The 21,033-nt window shown below is 34.6% G+C and overlaps 1 protein-coding gene across 7 annotated transcripts in view; it reads left to right on the top strand.

Annotated features, from left to right (window-relative positions):
* Nucleotides 1-21,033, top strand: part of VPS13B (vacuolar protein sorting 13 homolog B) — a 357,489-nt gene that overhangs the window by 124,713 nt on the left and 211,743 nt on the right. For all 7 annotated transcript variants that reach the window (XR_009154228.1, XM_058175718.1, XM_058175717.1 and 4 more), the window contains 4 exons: nt 7,572-7,713; nt 9,279-9,409; nt 13,243-13,477; nt 18,782-19,002. Coding sequence is in view for 6 of the 7 variants with exons in the window: in XM_058175718.1 (XP_058031701.1) it covers nt 7,572-7,713; nt 9,279-9,409; nt 13,243-13,477; nt 18,782-19,002 (729 nt within the window). In the remaining variant the exon portion in view is untranslated. The remainder of the gene's footprint in view (nt 1-7,571; nt 7,714-9,278; nt 9,410-13,242; nt 13,478-18,781; nt 19,003-21,033) is intronic.

Genomic DNA, 21,033 nt, shown 5'->3' with positions numbered 1-21,033 from the left:
CACACAATTTAAAAATTATATGGTTTATTACATTTTGAGAGAGAGAGGGAGGGAGGGAGAGAGAGAGAGAGAGAGAGAGAGAGAGAGAGAGAGAGATTATATTGTTTTACAAAAGCATCTCAGCAAAGCAAATTGCTTTGTTATTCCTAGCATTTTCCCAAATTACCAATTTGTTTAAGAACTGCTGTACAAGTGAACAAGCGACTTATGTAATTGAGTTATCTTGTCTTGAATTATCCTGTGCTGATTTTCTAATTGCTAAATTGATTCACAGTATGTTTGCCTTGTTTTAAGCTACTGTGACATGAATGTGTGTTTTTCTTTAAAACATAATTGGACATCTTTAATAATTTTAGATTGAAATAATTTAAAATGAAAGATTAAGAATAACTGCTGATGTTTTTCAATGGGTAATGGCAAAATGGGAGTCCTTAACTGCGTATCAACTGTTGAGCAGAGGTATTGTTGTTGTTGTTGTAAATATTGCTTTTGCAGCTGTCCAAAAGCTGATCAGATTGCAACAACATAAATAACATTGACTTCTGGAAATATAAATGCTCTTTCCTAGTGTTTGGAAATATATTCCGTAATGCTTTCTATGTTTTCTGCAGTAATGCATTTATTGTACTGTAACCATCTGGTCTCTGTCATGATAATATTGTTCTTAAAAATAAGAATAGTGTTCTATATTTATACATCTTTCTTTTTCAGGAAAAAATCTTTTTGACACAAAACCTCTTTGCATTCATTGCATAAAGAAATATCACATGTAAAATTAGACTTGAGATTCCTCTCCTTCTGTGATTCTTGAAACATGATCACTTTTCTCTTCCAGAATCATGAAAATCCCATTATAAAATATGAATGATTGGGTTGAGAACAGATGGGGCATCTGGGGTCTGGATTCTGCATTTAAGAAGGATTCTGCATTTAGGAAGGAAATAAAAAGAAGAGGATGCATTTGTATTTTAGTGTATTTTTATATTTAAATTGCTGTAGCATTTTGTATATTTGCACAGATAACAAGACAGAGCTAATAGTTTTGAATAGAATAGAATAGAATTTTCATTGGCCAAGTGTGATTAGACACGCAAGGAATTTGTCTTGGTGCATATGCTCTTAGTGTACATAAAAGAAAAGATACCTTCATCAAGGTACAACACTTAACACTTAATGATAGTCATAGGCTACAATTAAGCAATCAGGAAACAATATCAGTATAAATCGTAAGGATAAATCGTAAAGTTATAGTCATAAGTGGGAGGAGATGGGTGATGGGAACGATGAGAAGATTAATAGTAGTGCAGATTTAGTAAACAGTTTGACAGTGTTGATGGAATTATTTGTTTAGCAGAGTGATGGCATTCAGGAAAAAACTGTTCTTGTGTCTAGTTGTTCTGGTGTGCCGTGCTCTATAGCGTCGTTTTGAGGGTAGGAGTTAAAACAGTTGATGTCCAGGATGTGAGGGATCTGTAAATATTTTCATATCCCTCTTTTTGACTCATGCAGTATACAGGTCCTCCATGGAAGGCAGGTTGGTAGCAATTGTTTTTTCTGCAGTTCTAATTATCCTCTGAAGTCTGTGTCTGTCTTGTTGGGTTGCAGAACCAAACCAGACAGTAATAGAGGTGCAGATGACAGACTCGATAATTCCTCTGTAGAACTGGATCAGCAGCTCCTTGGGCAGTTTGAGCTTTCTGAGTTGGCGAAGAAAGAACATTCTTTGTTGTCCTTTTTTGATGACGTTTTTGATGTTAGCTGTCCATTTTAGACCTTGCGATATAATAGAACCTAGAAATTTGAAGTTGTTGTTGTTGAAATTGCTGTTGATACTGTGTTGTCTAGTATTGTGAGAGGTGGAAGTATGGAAGGGTTCTCCTAAAGTCTACCACCATTTCTAAGGTTTTAAGTGTGTTCAGTTCCAGAGTGTTCCGGTCGCACCACGAGGCTAGTCGTTCAACCTCCCATCTGTATGCAGATTCATCATTGTCTCGAATGAGACCGATCACAGCTCCAGTGATTATTGATACACTGGGTGCCATACCAAAAACTGTTAGGGACCATTTACAAAATTTGCACATTGAAAAAGTTTCCATCTTACTACCCCGATAGATTACAATGCCTTAGGTTTTCAGGAAGAGCGGAATGCATATGAAGCCCAACCCTTGCTACAGAACTAACAGTTGTGTTTTCACTTTTTTGTTTATATAATAATAATATAAAATGTTACTATTATTAATATACTATAATAATGATACAATGATATATTATTAATATACTGTAATAATGATACAGTAATAATAATATAGTAATATTGGATGATATCTTGAAGAATATTTCTACCATGGAAAAACAAGGGAAACTGAGAATTATGGACCTCTAACACATAGGGTTACTACAAAATCAAAGTTGTTTTCTGGAATTATAGCAAGACTAATGTGTGCTAATTTGAAAAAAATGCATTTTTCCCCCAGCAGAATGAAAAGGGACTTACTATATTCACGTGGCATAAGATCAGCTACTTAATGAAAAAATGATCATTAAAAGCTTAAAAGAATTTTTTAATGACCTAAATATTTTATACAAAGACTTGTAAATCATTTGTCATAGTTGGATTTAAAAACACTTGGAAATGTTTGGAGTAAACTGAAATATTAAAAGATTTTTGGATGTAATTTGCTTCATTGGAAACCACCCTTAAAGAATATGGGAGAAATTTGGTAGAAGAAAGAATAAAACCAGGTCTATTTCAAAGTAACACATTGTCATCATTGCTCTTTGTACAAGCAGTGATTCTGTATTCTGAACAGAATCAATTATAACAATTCACAAACAAAACTCCCCAAATAAACCATTTTCTTTATAGAGATTACCTAAAACTATATTGAATCAGAATCTAAAATTGAGTCTCTGTTAGATATAATCTGTATATTTAATAAAGATATAGGAACGAAATTTGGACAGGTTAAATGTGCAATTTGGCAATGAAAAGGAGGTAAGATTATGGGAGAAAATGGGTTGCACCTAATGAATGGAAATGTCATTAGACACCAGACACCTGAAGAAGGATACAAATATTTAGAATTAATGGAAGCTTCTGATTAATTGCACAGCCAAGTTAAAACACAAATAGTTTAAGTTATTTCAAACAATTTGAGTTTTTTTTAAAACAAAAACTAAACTAAATGATGGAAATATTGCTAAAAAAATAAACGCTTGGGCAGTCACTGTAATTAAATATACTGCAGGAGTAATTGATTGGATTCAAGCCAAATTGGACAATCTTGATCAGTAAAACAACAAAATTAATGATCATAAATCATGCACTTCACCTAAGAAGTGACATTCATAGATTATATGTATTCAGAATTAGGTGGTAGAGGACTATTGCAAGTAAAACAAACTATGGAAGAAGAAAAATATAGTCTGAATGATTACGTCTGGAAAAGAAAATAGACTGTGCTTATGGAACTTCATAAGGAAAGCCTCCTGAAGTAACACAAAAGAGCTAAATTGGAATATAAGACTAAAGTAATTAAGAATCGGATTAACATTTGGTAAAACAAACCACTCCATGGTGAATGTATGTATTTACAGATTTCAACCAGAACCCATGCTAGATTTTGATTCACTTTTCCTTCAGTCTCATACATACATTCATGAGACTGAAGGAAAAGTGAATCAAAATCTAGTGTGGGTTCTGGTTGAAATCTGTAAATTTAAAAAGGAAAACAAGGGAAGAATTCAAAGCCAAAATATGGCGAGATGGGTGCACAGAAGTTTAATAAATCAATCAATAATGAATTGAATGGAGTGTCTTGACGACTATCACTAGATTACTTACCTACTGGAACAGTGAACTCCAGATGTCCATTCTGCAGTGTTTTGTTGTAAGCTATATCTGATTCTGTACTTCACTTTTTAAGGAAGAAATTAATTTTTTTCATTATGTTTGTTTTATGTCTTGATCTGTTTTTGCATGTATGAAAAACTGGGTTTGGTGCAATATATCTGACCAGATAAGAGTACTGCTGATAGAAATATTTGCTGAGTAAATAGTCATTTCCATTTTTTTTTGATCCAGTTCCCAGGCATGGAGGAGGATTGGAACATTAGTAATTTATCAATGAACTCTGTGAAAAGAGGAAGATAGGGCTGCATTTAAATTTGCTTGCCCTGCAATTCTACTGAAAAACTAATTAACACATTTTTTTAAAAAAAGGCTTAAACTTTATCACTTTTTTATTTTTAAGTGACCTTTCAGTGACTGTCAAGAAAAAAATGAAACAATTGCATACTAAAATGTATATGCTCAGCGCTGCATCGGTCTAGTGCAGTGGTAGTCAACCTGGTCCCTACTGCCCACTAGTGAGCGTTCCAGTTTTCATGGTGAGCGGTAGGGGTTTTGTCCGATACTGAAGCACTTTCCTTTTTTAAATTTAATTGACTTTTAAAAAAAAATTCATAGCAATATTTAAAAACATTTTCATTAAGTTTTCGTAACATTCCCCATGACAATTTAAATTTCTGAAAATATCCTATTTGTATCACCAGTGCATAAGTTTAGTTCACGTTACATAAGTGAAACTAAATGGAGCTATAGTGCAACCGCAAACAAAAGAGCCTCATCCTCATGGGGGATTTTAACTACCCTGACATCAACTGGGAGACAAACTCTGCACCAAGTGGAAGATCCAACAGGTTCCTAACAAACCTAGCAGACAACTTTGTTTCCCAAAAAATAGAGAAAGCAACAAGGGGATCAGCCATACTGGACTTAATTCTCACTAACAGAGATGAAATTATAGAAGGTGTTGAAGCTACAGGAACCTTGGGGACAAGTGATCACGCAATATTGGAATTCGACATTAAGCAAATACAAGTAGTAGAACAAAGTCAAACTAGAGTCTTGGACTTTAAGAGAACTAATTTCAATAAACTTAGAGAGAGTTTGAGAAGGATTCCATGGATGAGAATCCTCAAGGGGAAAACAACTCAAGAAGCTTGGGAAATTTTGAAAAGTGAGATTATAAAAGTGCAGACTAGCACAATACCATTGAAGAAGAAAAATAATAAATCTCAAAAGAAACCAGCATGGATGCATAAAGAACTATCTGACAAATTGAAAGACAAAAAGGACAAATATAAAAAGTGGAAAGAGGGGCAAATAACTAAGGCAAAATATCAGCAAATAGCCCGAGCCTATAAAGATGAAGTGAGGAGCAACAAACAAAGGCTAGCAACAAAAGTAAAAAATAACAAAAAAAGCTTCTTCCAACATGTTAAAAACAAGAAAAAAGTCAAGGAAGCAATTGGCCCATTGCTGGGAGAAAGTGGCAAGAAGGTGACAAGCAACAGGGAGAAAGCAGATCTACTTAACTCATATTTTGCATCTGTCTTTACACAAAAGGAAAAAACAATCCAACCTATCAAAAACAGCACCACAGAAAACAGATTAGGAACACAAGTTAAAATAAGGAAGAAAATGGTAAGTGAACATCTGTCTACTCTAGACGAGTTCAAATCACCAGGACCGGATGGATTACACCCCAGGGTTCTGAAGGAACTGGCAGACGAGATCTCAGAACCACTAAACTACATCTTTCAAAGATCCTGGAGCACAGGGGAGCTGCCAAAGGACTGGAAAAGAGCTGATGTAGTTCCCATCTTCAAAAAACAAAACAAAAAAAAAAACAGATCCAGGAAACTACAGACCTATCAGCCTGACCTCAATACTGGGGAAGATTCTGGAAAAGATAATCAAGCAACGAATCACCGAACACCTAGCAACAAACAAAGTAATAACCAAAAGCCAACATGGGTTTGTCAAAAACAGATCATGCCAGACTAATCTTATTGCATTCTTTGACAAAGTGACAAAATTAGGAGACCAGAGGAATGCTGTCGATATAATTTACTTGGACTTCAGTGAAGTATTTGATAAAGTAGACCATAACCTACTACTAGATAAAGTAGAAAAATGTGGGTTAGACAGCACCACCACCAGATGGATTTGTAACTGGCTGACAAACCACACTCACCGTGTAGTCCTCAAGGGAACTACATCCACATGGAGGGAAGTATGCAGTGGAGTACCCCAAGGCTCTGTTTTAGGCCCAGTATTCTTCAACATCTTCATCAATGACTTGGACGAGGGGATAGATGGGGAACTCATCAAATTTGCAGATGACACCAAGCTGGCAGGAAGAGCCAACACTCCAGAAGATAGGCTCAAGTGATCTTGACAGACTTGAACATTGGGTGCTATCTAACAATGAAATTCAACAGTGAAAAAAGTAAGGTTCTACATTTAGGCCAAAAAACCAAAATGCACAGGTACGATATATGTGGTACCTTGCTCAATAGTAGTACCTGTAAGAGGGATCTTGGAGTCCTAGTGGACAACCATTTAGATATGAGCCAGCAGTGTGCAGCAGCTGCTAAAAAAAGCCAACACAGTTCTGGGCTGCATAAACGGAGGGATAGAATCAAGATCACATGAAGTGTTAGTGCCACTTTATAATGCCTTGGTAAGGCCACACTTGGAATACTGCATTCAGTTTTGGTCGCCGCGATGTAAAAAAGATGCTGAGACTCTAGAAAGAGTACAGAGAAGAGCAACAAGAAGAAGAAGGGAGAAGGGTGGTATATAAATCAAAATAATAAATAAATAAATAATAAATAAATAGCAGTGTTCCAATATATCAGGGGTTGCCACAAAGAAGAGGGAGTCGGGCTGTTCTCTAAAGCACCTGAGGGTAGAACAAGAAGCAATGGGTGGAAACTGGTCAAGGAAAGAAGCAACTCAGAACTAAGGAGAAATTTCCTGGCAGTTAGAACAATTAATAAGAGAAACGACTTGCCTGCAGAAGTTGTGAATGCTCCAACACTGGAAATTTTTAAGAAAATGTTGGATAACCATCTGTCTGAGATGTTGTAGGGTTTCCTGCCTGGGCAGAGGGTTGGACTAGAAGGCCTCCAAGGTCCCTTCCAACTCTGTTGTTATTATTATTATTATCCCAGAATAGCTCGCGCATCTCCCACCACACCACCCAGCTGTAACAGACAAGCAGAGCTGGTAGCTGGCGCCCTCCCCCACCCAATCCATGATGCGTGAGAGGCATACGCAGACGATGATACATGGCACATTACTGTGGAACCGGTGGGCAGTTAGAAAATTTTACTACTAACAGAGATACAAAAGTGGGCGGTAGGTATAAAAAGGTTGACTACCCCGGTCTAGTGCTTAATACTATAACTTGTATTGATTAGCATACTTTTTTAATTTTTGTAATTAAACCATCTTATTAACCATTTATTAATAAAAAATTAATAAATTCTGTTCTGTTACATGAAAAAACATTTCCTACATGTTGATTATGAATTCTGAATTACCCTATTTTCCCCAAAATAAGACATTCCCTGATAATAAGCCCAACTGGGCTTTTGAGCATATGGCAATAAGGCCAAGCACTTATTTCAGGGCTCAAAAAATATAAGACAGGGTCTTATTTTCAGGGAAATACGGTACTCATTGTGTTTCTTTTTCTCTCCTTTTTTAATTGTGATAGGCTGCATCTGTTTCTCTCGGGACACCCGTCACAAGGAAAAAAGATGATGAGATGTCAGTTGGGAGCACACCATTGATTAAGCATCAATCCAATCAGGCTTCTGAATATGCCAGTAGTCCTATAAAAACAAAAACGGTAACAGGTGGGTCTGCTTTAATTCAGTTTGAAATTATGTATATAATTTTTATGATTATCATTTTATGACTTAAATGATAAGAATTTCTCTTACTGATCTTTTGGTCATGATTTGCGTGGCTTCAACCAGTCCAGGTTAAATTTACTAGAAGTTTGTTCAGTTTACTTTTCACTTCAGTTTTTTTTCTAATTACCATCCAGTTAAGCTTTTTAAAAAAATACATACAAGTAATTATCACATCAAGTTGGTACTGCTGAAGTGATAGTCGAGGGAGAGAAGCATGTGAAAGAGACTCAGAGCAACTCCATTTTAATTAAGCTAGATATAAGTTAAACCTAGATATAAGTTAAAATTGCTTTGATGGGTTTTTAAAATTCTGCTCCTGCGTTCTACCAATAATGAATATCTTTCTAGAAATCCAAGTGGTTCTGATTTCTTGGGATAGGCAGCCTTGCAATCAACTTTGAAGGCCTCTCAAAGCAGTTCTCCCATTCAAGGTATATCTAATGTAATGACGGCAGAGTTACTTTGAGTCTTTTTCTCATGCTTCCTCCCTCCCTTAGAGTGTTATATTTTTCTTGACACATAACACATGTTGCCAGATCCTTACTGGAAAATAACTCCATAGAAAAAGGCAAGGAAACATTAGAGAAGATCACAGTTTATAATGGATAAAAAGGATTGCCTTGAAGGACAGAAGAAAGATAATGGTCAAGGCAATGATCAGATAAACAGAACTTGAGCCCAAGAAAATAATTAGCAAAAAGATCTCAGATGAGAGGGAGGAAAGCTAGCAGGATTCCATTATTATTATTAGCTAGCATTTATTAGTTGTTCTAATAAAAGTAGCTTAGAGATCTTCAAAGTGCCTGTTTTCTTAGTCTGGTCTACCTGACATCTTTGTCGGGGGTTCAACCTATCCAAAATTGAAGATAATTAGGAAGTGTAAGCACGCTTAAAAATGATAATGTATTTGAACTATGCAGTACTAGCCCCTTGATATAACCAGTAAAATAGTTTTGGTAAAGGACAATGGAGTTCTGCTTCCTTAAGACCTATAAAGGCCTCTCAGCATTATAAGACACAATGTGTGGAAGAAATATTTATGAATTACCAAGATTAAGATTATAAGATTTCTTTTTTTTGTTTGTTTGTTTAAGGAAATGTCTTTTTCAGGGATAACCACAAATCTATACTGATAGGTAACTATTTTCCTTTCTTTGTCTTTGTGTCTTAATTGCTACTGCCGGTCTATTTTTCTTCTAAAAGCCAGAGAAAGATCTCCCTTTAGATGTTCCATTCATGAAGTAAGTTTATGAGGAATGGGCTGTGAGCCAAGCAAATCATGATCAAAAGAGCAGTAAGAAAACAGAGTTTTAGAACTTAAGGACATTTATAAGCTCTAAATTTGGAGCACAAAGGAGCTTATTAGTACTGGTGAATTCTAAAACTAGGATTCAGTTAGGACTAATTTTAGTTTTACTGGGATTATTAGGTATCTAGTAACATGTACTCCATTTAGCAAGCTATTTGGTCTTTCTTTTTTCTTTCTTTCTTATTTTTTTTTAAAGAATCACGACCATTATCAGTACCCGTGAAAGCCATGCTTAGTTCAGCTGAAATGTGCAGCAAAAGTCCTGAAGAAAGAATGAAAGAATTTATTAGTGTGGTATGGAATGCAGTTAAGTGCCTTACCCTTCAGGTAAGAAATTTGGATAGGAGATGAAAGAAAGGAATATTTTGATGTACTTTTAGAATCTTCCATTATTTTGAAATTATTCCATTATTTTCTATGAAAAGTTTCCATTTTAAGTTTATTGAGGAATAATGAAGCCAAATTTCATTAGACTGTCATGGAATGATGAAGCCAAATTAATTAAATTTTTCAAGGTAAGTAAGCATAGGGTTAGATACCTATATATTCTGTTGTATATAGTCAGGTTTAACAAAAATAATGCTAGAGTACAAGCTTTCCGTAATAAAGCTTTTAAAAGCTTATTTATAGCAGCTCCGAGCAGTTTGTATGATTTAATGGAAGAATACCAGCAGCACTTAGACTTATATACCGCTTCAAAGTACATTGCTTTTCCCAGGGCCCATAATGCTGTTAAGATGGACCTTGAAGACCATTTGGGAATTTAGTTTGTGTAGCTGACTGCCTGTAAATTTCCAAGTATAGTTCAAAATCTTATGAAGCCCTAAAGATCATGTAAATGGAAGGGACTGCTAATTTTCTCCTTAAGTCAAGGGTTGACAACTTCTCCAAACCAGCTATAATATAACTTAATACTCCATTAATACTACAGTTTTCAAGATCAATTTAGTCTACTTATTACTACACATGCTCTTTCTTCTTTCTGAAATTTTTGTTAATGGCACAGTTGGCACAATTTTAAGAAAATGTGCTTATTGATGAAAAGACAAATAAAAGATGTTTTACTTTCATTTTGTGATAAATTTTGCTATCGTTTATTGGGCTTGCATTATAAACTGTTGCATAGAAATTATGATCTTTACATGATAGGGGAAAAATCTATTTCAAGAAATTGTAACACTTGTACGTTAAAAACAAGGAATTATGTTCAGTATTGGCAAAAGTACAGGTTGCTACCAAAACTGAAATTCAATCCTTGAAACAGAAAATATGTTACCATGGAAAAATAAAGTAACACTTAGTGCAGCTGTGATGCATTAATGAATAGAAGGTTTTTTTAAAAAAAAACACATTTGTATATGGTATGGCTTAGAGGATCTCAACCAGATGGTTTCCTTGAACAGGATCTGACCTTCATCTTGACGATTTGTTACTGGGAAATTATTTCATTTTCTCTCCATTTATTTGTCAGTTCTTTACATTAATGTAACAATTACTGTTTTAGATTTATATTGTTATATAAATAATAGCCACATTTTATCTTAAATTTACACTATTAAACATGTAGTTTAATAGTGGGTTTCAAAGTGTAAAATCTTATGCCGCACTAATTTAAGTCTAAGGATACAGGAATTTGAAGATATTTTAACATTATACCTATCAATATCAGTGGCACATTCTCATTATTTAATGCAACAACTTATAAGATTTTTAGTTGCATTTTTTGTCTCTGCTATTGTTATATGCCAAAATTCACCTGCATTCGGTGATGGTAAAAGGAAAGTTTTATGTACATTTTTATACATGCATGTAGGTATGTAAGCAAGTTATTGTCTTGTACATAAAAAATGGATCATATGTGACCTCGATAAATAAATATTGATCATATGTGACCTCGATAAAATATTCATGCTTTTAGAGGATTGCATATGCAACTAGTTCATCTTCAGACAATAATTTCATAAGAATGTAGAAGTAACATCTAGTTGAAATACTATTCTTATTTTACATGTTAATATCTAAGTTAATCAAAGGATTTTAAACTTACTCAAGGTAAGCAGCTTTATGGGTAGATTTCTTCTGAACATCTATACCTACTTTTCCTGGTTTCTTCTTGAGTTGTTTTCAGATAAGAAATAGAATTAGACTTCTGAACAGTGATCTGAGAACAAGGACAGCAATACTCTCATCCATCCCTATATCCACGCCCAAAGAAAAGGAAATAATGTGAATGCAAGAATTGCTGTGCAGGAGCAGCTCATAATCCATCTGGCTCAGAATTGTTTCTTCTCTTATAAGACAAATAAAGCTTGTGACCATGGCAGCCTATGGATAACTAAAGGAAATACGTATAGGATAACTAATACCTTTCTAGAACTTTTCTATTTGGAGAAGTATAACAAAACCTGAGCGCATGCAGGAGTCAAGTTCCAGCCAGTGGCAACATAGGAAAGCTCAACTGAAAGCATCTTTTTTTTTTATGTGACTGATTTGATAGATTGTCGTTGAAGAAAATCAAGTTTCCCACCCAGCACCTGGAGGGAATTTCAGTATGACTCCATCATTTTTTCCTTACTGAATTCTAATACTATTAATGATATAATGGAAAAGAGAGTGAAAACATAACATCTGCATTTTCATATATTAGAATCACAGAGTTGCTAGTATGTACAGAAGTAAAATCAGAGGAAGTGAGCAGTATCCCTTAGCTTTAGCTGAACTTATGTTACTAAAAATGTCACAATCTAATGCAATTTAATCTTAAACTCCAATTTAGCATTTCATTTTTTTCTTTTTTTTTCATACATAAACTTGAAGAAAAGCTAACAAAACAACCTTATTGCTAAAAATTATAGCGAATTTAATAGAGAAAACTAAGCTGAATTGGATTTTTTTGCTTCTAACCAAATTACCCACTTAATAGGGAGGCTCCTATGAACATCCTACAAACACTTTGGCTGTAGATCAGGTACCACAAACTCCTCTTGTCAAGTCTAGTATGGATTTTGACCACCTCAGAGTGCCTAGATCAATCCTTGCACTTGGATCAAGCTAAAAAATTTGGTCCATCTCACTTACAACTCTCTTGTTAAAAATACTACCAGCTTTCCTTTCTAAAAATAGTAATATAAATTATCTATAATTCTTTATTCAGTTTTTACTTATGTGTAATATATTAATTTGTCAAACAAACATGAAATAAAATTATCTAGATCATATTTATCATATATTTAAATTGTTTAGTGCTCAGCCCTCTACATTCGGGTTATCAGCTTTATGAGGACAAGAGAAGGTTTTTAGGAGTGTGTTATCAACTTATTCTTTATGAATTTTGTCTGTCTCATCAACAATTGTTAAGACTGTAGCAGGTACTTTGTTTGAATTCTACATGTGTGTATATGTCGATTCCTCACTGGAAATATCATTTTTAAAGATGGCATGCACATTTTCTTCTCTGAAGGTTGATTTCCCAGATCCTTTCAGTTCTTTCTTCTGTTAAGAGGAAAGCTGGAAGCTTTCTGGTTTTAGGGGGTATTGTTTTTTTAAATCTAAACATGAGGCTAAATTGCCCAGGAGATTATGTTGGTTATCACATTCCATGTGCACATAGCTACAGAACACAAACAGTGCTAGCTGTATGTGGTTTTGGCAATAATGAGAATATTTGGCAATGTAACAAAGGTGGTATTTCAACTGCATTTCTTAAGAATGATACAGTCTTTATAATACACGTCATTCTCTATGAACTTCAAAGAAATGGAAAAATTGTCACCAAAAGAAGCAAGATCAGAAGCTAACAAACTACAAATGGATTTTTTTTGTTAAATTTTCTGTGAATATATTTTACAAGTCAATCATCTTCCTTGGGAAAAATGTGTGAAAAGGCATGTTTTTCTGCCAGTTTTCTGAATAAATTAGTAAGACTTTTCTTAGGTATTGACTGAGTAATACATACACACAAACACACACATGCACACACACTACAAAAATACAGATCACATGGTGTGGTTATTTTTTTAAAAAAATTAAGCATAAAAATATTTAGTAACCAATTTTGATGCTTGTTTTCCTATGAACCCGAGATCTAGGGCCAAAGTAAGTATATTGCCTTTCATCCTTATGCATTTTTATTTTAAAAAACGGCTGTTCTTGTCTTTCAGATGGAAATGCAGTCATGTTGCGTGTTCATTCCCAATGACAGCCTGCCATCTCCCAGTACCATCGTGTCTGGTGATATTCCTGGCACTGTCCGTAGTTGGTATCATGGGCAGACTAGCATGCCTGGAACTCTAGTTATTTGCTTACCCCTTCTGAAGATTATGAGTGCAGGGCACAAGTACATGGAACCCCTCCAAGAGATTCCCTTTGTTGTACCAAGACCAATACTTGAAGAAGGTAAGACATAACAAATTCCAAAAGAACGAGTGTTATAAGGAGGTACTATTTTCTAAGATGAATTATGTAGCTTGATATCAACATTCTTCTTTAATCTTTTGAAAATTTTTCATTCTTTTTAAAATGCTTGATCAGCTATTTTTTATTACTTGCTTTTTAACCATTTTCTTAATGCTCTTTGCATGACGCAAGAATTAAATAAAGGAAAATATTTGTAGCTTGGGGTTGAAATGGGTGCTCTCTGAGCTTGGCTCTTTTCTTGCAGATGTTTCATTACTCAAACTAGGTAATCAGTGGTGGGATTCAAATTTTTTTTACTACTGGTTCTGTGGGTGTGGCTTGGTGGGCATAGTGTGGCTTGGTGGGCGTGGCAGGGGAAGGTTACTGCAAAATCCCCATTCCCTCCTGATCAGCTGGGACTCAGGAGGCAAAGAATAGATGGGGGTGGGGCCAGTCAGAGTGGTATTTACCGGTTTTCCAAACTACTCAAAATTTCCACTACCAGTTCAGCACTTTGGTAATGAAACGTCTAAGAAAACAACCATGCTCAGGGAACATTTAAGGAACCCCCCACTCCAAGAATTAAACCCAGATATCTTCATGAAATCAATGCCTTTATTTTAATGTGCTTGCAGTAGCCACTATACATGAGGTGAAATTTGACTAGCATATTTCATATTTTTCATACTAACTCCCTCTGCTCTGAAACTAAATTCTATTAACAATACATTACTACATTACAGAAATGTTACGGAATACCAGATTACAGTGAACAAAGTTAGACTAAACACTGTTAATAGTGCCTCTTTTTGTAAATTTAAAATTTTGAGATACACTTCAACATATCACATCACATATTCTAACGTATCTTTTTTAAAATACAATTTTATTGAAAATTTAAAAACAGGAGTAAAATTGATGCATATTGATGATATATAAAGAAGTGACTTCCACCCTTCTTTAAAGCAGTTATAATTTTAATTTACCTTTTTCTCTAAAATTACATCGTGTCTCTTTTTTCTGTAATCTATCCTAAAAATCATTAAAACCATAGGTTCATTTTTTCCCCGTTTTATGCTAAAAATTCCATAGGGGGTTTCCACTCATCAGTAAACATACATAATTGTCTTTTCTGTAATCAAATAGATTAATTTGTCCATCTTAGCAAGTTCTATTATATTCACTGACCATTCCTACGTAGGAAAATTCAGTTGAAAGCATTCCTTTTAATCTGATTGATATGTTGGATTATTGTTGAAGAAAATCAAATTTCTCATTTTATAAATTTAAAATTTTAATACACACTTGAACAGATCATATAACATGTCCTAATATATCTTTTTAAAATATCATTAACCATGTTGAATATTTGCTTGAGGTGAAAGATGGGCTATAAATCCAATAAATAAATAACAAAACAGTTGGAAAATAACTGTATTTGCCATTGAATTTCAAATGAAACATTCCCAGCAATTAAACTGGAGTGAAAGTCTGCTGTGACCATTATGACATCAACATGGTATTTTTTTCCCCTACTCATAGTTTAAGCCTAATATTTTATGGATGGATCATATTTGACTATGTTTGTGAACAACAAATGTTTTCATCTCCAGCTAAACCCCAGTGATCCCCATGGAATAAAAAACATGCATACCTAGTTAAATGTAACCTAATACCTCTAGTAAGGAAACCCAAGAATAATATTTGCCTGTGTTATTATGTAAAGACAATCTCCTCCTCCTTCTGAGGTTAACTAACCAGTCCTTTAAGACTGACTCTCATGGAGTCTTCCTAGAGAAAAGAAAAGAAAACAGGGTCCGCTTCCGATTATATGAAGTGATAGTTTCCTAGGATTCAGGAAATTTTACATTCAGATTTCTGGGATCACTAAGTAATTAGACTTATTAAAAGTTTTGATATTATTTCAGGTGCATTCTAAGACTTGCCCAATTCTTTTTGCAATTATTTTTCTATAATACTAAATCTTAGTTTTGCAGGAGTTTATCCATTGTTGTTGTGTTTGTACTTACAGTTTGAATTCAAAAAGTATATTGCCTAGCCATGTTTGTCTTGAGCTGTTGTGCTAAATAAATACTAAACCGGCAATTTTGGTACCTGCTTGTGCCTTGGAAGTTCTAATCTTGTAACATAGGTTAGATAGTGTAGGCCTCTGTAAATTAACTCTCATTAGTGGGTTTAAAGACCCTTTGTGCCATCAAATCAGTTTAATTCTTAACAAACACATAAATACATTTTCTCCAGTGCAATCTGCCCCCAATTTGGTTTTTCAGGTATTCCGACAGCATACCCATATATATTATAATTGAGATCATCTACATTATGGGCCAATTAGTTATCCTTCCTTTTTCTATCTTTCCTTCATAGACATTGTCCTTTCTCATAGTCTTCTTTGAAGAGCTATGTTTTCACAAAATTAATATAAATTAGGATAATTTAAGCCTAGTCATTGAGAACTCTGGATTTGCTTCATGAACAATTTGTTCATTTTCTTGACTGTCCATGGTGTTCTCCAACATGACAGTTAAAAACATTTATCCCTACTGATTATTCTTTTGTTAATTGCCTTATTTTTGTAGATATTTCATTATTTTCTCTAACTTTCCAATTTGGTAATGAGCGGATTGCTGTTCTGATGTCAATTTCTAGTACTAGATCTTCTTGTAAATATGTCTTCAATTTGATATCTACTGTACAGAATTTCAGTATTCTCCTTCAATGCTTATTGAATCTTCTTTTAGTCAATTATTGTTTGTCCATTGACATACATTATCATATCAGTTTGAGATTGGAACTTCCTTCCTTGAGATTTTTTGGAAGATTTCCCTGGTTTTCCCATGTCTGTTTCTATCTTCAGTCAATTTGGTTTTTACTAAGTTCGTTCCTGAGATCTTTATCTTTGTTGGCTTTGGCTTTTCCTCTGTGAACATTTTTTATAGACAGAAGGAAAATAGTGTGATAACATTAGCAGAAAGTAATAATTGCTGCATCATTTGGGATACTGTAACATAATTGTACAAGCCCGGTGAATGGTGGGTGTGTTACAATTTTATTGCAGTGTATTTCTTTATTAGAATATTATAGTCAGCTTTTATCCCAAAATATCAAACTAAGCTAAAATCCTTAAAATAAATAAGGCAGAAAAATAAAATGAAATGAAAATAAACAATGCTTTAACCGTTAAAAAAGGAATAGCCACAGAAACACAATAGGAAGGGACAATTTTTACAAGGTGTAGCAGAATATAGTTAAAGAGTTATATACAGATATTGTTGGCATGAGCTTGGCTTCCACGGAATGTGCATTTAAAAAATGGGATGTACAACAGATAACACTCTACAACATCCCCTCATAACACACTTTTCTGTATTGGTGTTACAAAATATTGCATTTGTTATTACTCCTGTTTAGTCCAATAAAAATTAAGCCTTTTTCAGCAGTAGATAGCCAGAATTCTTGCCAGGTCTACTAGTGCAATTTTAAAGTTGCCAAGGTTGGAGACCTCTGTACTAGTGTGCTATGTGAATGCGATTTTCTACATGTAACTGTATTGAGAATCCAGTTTGGGACTGCTGCTGCTGAGAAACTTGCACAACATCTCAAAGTTTGTTTTGTGGAGATTAATTGAGACTGGGAAAAAGATTAATTATTCAAACAGTTTAGGAATCACTGGTATAAGACATGAAGCGAAATAAGGCTAAGAAAGGCAACAGGGAATGCCAAGAAAGAGGCAACTAAATCAAGACTCAAAGGTAGTTTCATGGTCTCACAAAGAACTTAATATTTGTGCAGCTGTGATTAGATTCAGGGAAGTTTTATTTTTGTCTGATTTGTTGATCATTCAAAGGCAGATTAACTGGCTGCCAGAGAGAAAACCGTATTTTGAAGATTGTGTTAGTGAATTTCTTGATCACTAATAAGGACTTGACTCATCTAGTCAAGATTCTTCTATGCCCTATTCCAGAGTTCTGCTTGTGGCTTTACTATAAGATGGTGGCATTTGTCAAGTAAGAATTTGTAAAATACTACTATCTATCAATAGAAGAGCTCTGTGTAGCTCAGAATTGAACTGTGGAGTCCTTGGTGCTCTCTGAGCTTCATTGTTTTGGTTGCATTGATGATGTTCCCTAGTTGAGTAATGAAATGCCTGCAAGAAAACAAATTTTGGCCTATTTAAATAAGTTTTTTAATTTAGTGTTTTATCTTGTATTATATTTGTATTTTTATCGGGCTGTAAACCGCCCTGAGTCCTTCGGGAGATAGGGCGGTATAAAAATTTGATTAAATAAATAAATAAACCACGTTCAGAGAGCTCAAAGACTCCACTACTATCTATCTAGAAAATAGCCTTCAGTCTTATTAAGTAGGTAAAAGAATTTAGTTCTGTTTCATTCATTAATTTATTTAGTAATAGAGATACAGCAATAATAACAATCATAGTATTTTGTTCATTGCATTTGCATCAATTTCCTAACTGGGAAATTTATTCAAAACAAAATGCATCTTTTATCTAAGCATCTTTTGCTCCCACATATACAAGCCAAGAGTCATCATATCAGAGATCTCCTGAGCAGAATTGAATTATCCTTCTCCCAGATTTTCATGCTTCCTCTTAGAGTCTTATGAACATAATTGCTGTCCTTAAAACACACCCACTTACACACTTCCCATAGTTAAACAAAAGAGCATTAGGAAAATGAAAGAAATTGCTTTTTTCTTTTATTTCTTTTACATGAAAGCTGGTGACTACATTGTTACCTTAGTAAATTATTACTCAAAGTAACATTTAAGATATTTTTAATATTTCTGAATCCCAGTAATGTCTCACTGTCCCACTGTCTCTTCTAGCAAAAGATAAACATCAAAGGGCATGATCAAGAAATCCAAATTAATATTAAACCTCTTATATAAATTAGGTCTAAATCTCCCAGTGAAAAAGTAATTTAAAATTGCTCAGTTTTGGCAATATTAAACTCAACAGCAACAACAATGCAGTGTAGTTAGATGCAAAGAATATAATTGTGCATATTCATGATGTGTGCATTGTATGATGTATATAATATCATACAATGATTAAAATTGAAATTAAAATGTAGCACCTCTGTGTTACATAACATAGAATGTGCTCTTGAATAGTATTACTAAATACTAGAACTAGACTTTTATTAGTTTTGTAAAGGAATAATCCAGAAATATTTCAGTTTTATGTGAGAATAATCCACATTTGGAATGATTCCTTTATATACATATTTTACTTTTGTTTTTGCTTTCCTTTTGATTAATCAGGAGATGCTTTTCCTTGGACAATCAGTCTGAACTATTTCAGCATCTATACGCTTCTGGGGCAGCAATTGACTCTTAATATCATAGAACCTGTTGGCTGCACTTCTACTCTGGCAGTTACTTCACAAGTGTTGCCTGCTGCAGGATCAGAATCCAGGCACTCATTCGTTGTATGTCTTCATGTTGACCTTGAATCACTTGAAGTAAAATGCTCAAATCCTCAGGTTGGTGCATTTAATTTATTGGAACAAATTAAAATTGTTTAAGTTAAGTATAGTTCTGGATTCTATAAGAATTGATTTTTTTCTTTTAAGTATCTTTCCTATAAAAACCAAGTCATCAAGATCAGGATACTTAGATTAAGATTTGCTTTGAAGCTCTTTCATGTTTTGTAATTTAGATTCATCTGTAATAGCTATAGCACATAAGTGCATCTTGGGTTTGATGGAACGAAATCACTTGCAGATGTATTGTTAAATGTTGAGGTCATGCTTTGCTGTCAAAGTGGATACATTTGTTGAAATGAATTAATGTACTCTTTGCAGAAATTAACACACGTACCTGATCTCATTAAGCATTGAATTATTTCAACTAAAGTAAAGATACCCTCTATGAGAGTAATAGAACATGACTTTATTTATATAAATATTTTCTTTTTTCTTTTCCAACCAAGCAGTCACTCAAAGTGGTTAGCCAGGAATCAAATATAAAAACAAGTTAAAAATGCATAGAATGCACAGAAATAAAACACCTGTACCACTCAGTAATTACAAAAAGAAAAGGAGCAAAAGTAGAAACAGTCCGTTAAATAAGGACAGAATACAAGATCAATCAATCTAAAAGCATAAAAATCACAGAATCTGAAAGGGTAAGGAGGAGGCAGCCAGCTGAATATTACAGAGCAATAAATGCTATCATATGATGTTAGCTTTCTGTGGATCATTTCCCTTTATGAAATATTTGTTGAATTTTGAAATTTGCCATATCTTCGGGTAGTAAATATTCCCAATGAAAAAGTGAGAAATATTATAACAAATTCTGAATGATTTTTTAAAAGATATTACAGAAACTTGATTCAATGGATATGTACTTGGTGTGGTGATAGGCTTACAAGATGTCATAACTTATTAATTTATATTCCTTCAGGCCCTTGGAGAAGTGTTGCTGAATTTGTATTTTGTTTACAGCAACAAATGTTTGTGCAATTCATAAGGAAACTATGAAATTTGACTCTGCATTATTAATCTTAAGGTTATAAGATAAGTTAATAAAGCTAACAGCATTTAAATTGTAGTGTTGAAATTAGCTATAAAATATACCTCATATGGTTTTTTTGATTGATTGATTGATTATGTGTCAAGTCAGCATTGATTCTTAATGAACACATAGATTTTCTCCATGACATTGTGAAAGGCTAACCTGGCCTTTCAGATATTTCCTCACAACATTAGATGACTCTTTTTTCATTATATTATGAAACTGGAAGTAAATGCTGGTTTTCAGTGAAACTGTAGTAAAATGTGGTCATGTAACCATTGAAGGTGAAGGTTCTCCTCGCACCAGTGGTAGGATTCAAATTTTTTTACTACCGGTTCTGTGGGCGTGGCTTGGTGGGTATGCTATGCCTTGGTGGGTGTGGCTTGGTGGGCGTGGCAGGGGAAGGATACTGTAAAATCTCCATTCCCTCCCCACTCTAGGGGAAGGTTACTGCAAAATCTCCATTTCCTCCCAATCAGCTGGGACTCGGGAGGCAGAGAATAGATGGGGTAGTATAGTCAGAGGTGGTATTTACCAGTTCTCCGAACTACTCAAAATTTCCACTACTGGTTCTCCAGAACTGGTCAGAACCTGCTGAATACTACCTCTGCCTCACACATATGCGCTAGTCATTCCTGACTCTAGGGAGTGGTGCTCATCTCCCATTTCAAAGCTGAAAATCCAGCGCTGTCCGAAGACGTCTCTGTGGTCATGTGGCTGGCATGACTAAGTGCCAAAGGCGCACAGAACGCTGTTACCTTCCCACCAAAGGTGGTCTCTATTTTTCTACTTGCATTTTTTACGTGCTTTCGAACTGCTAGGTTGGCAGAAGCTGGGACAAGTAACAGGAGCTCATCCCGTTTCACGGCAGCACTAGGGCTTGAAACCGCTGAACTGCTGACAAGCTCTGCCTCTTAGCCACTGAGCCACCGCGTCCCCCATGTAACCATTAGGATGCTGCAAATGGCCATACACGTGGGCTGATTGCTGAGTGCCCA

This window comes from Ahaetulla prasina, chromosome 3 (assembly GCF_028640845.1).
Source record: "Ahaetulla prasina isolate Xishuangbanna chromosome 3, ASM2864084v1, whole genome shotgun sequence".
Classification (NCBI taxonomy): Eukaryota; Metazoa; Chordata; class Lepidosauria; order Squamata; family Colubridae; genus Ahaetulla; species Ahaetulla prasina.
The sequence above is the reverse complement of the archived record's forward strand: the minus strand, read 5'-3'. Positions and strand labels throughout refer to the sequence as shown.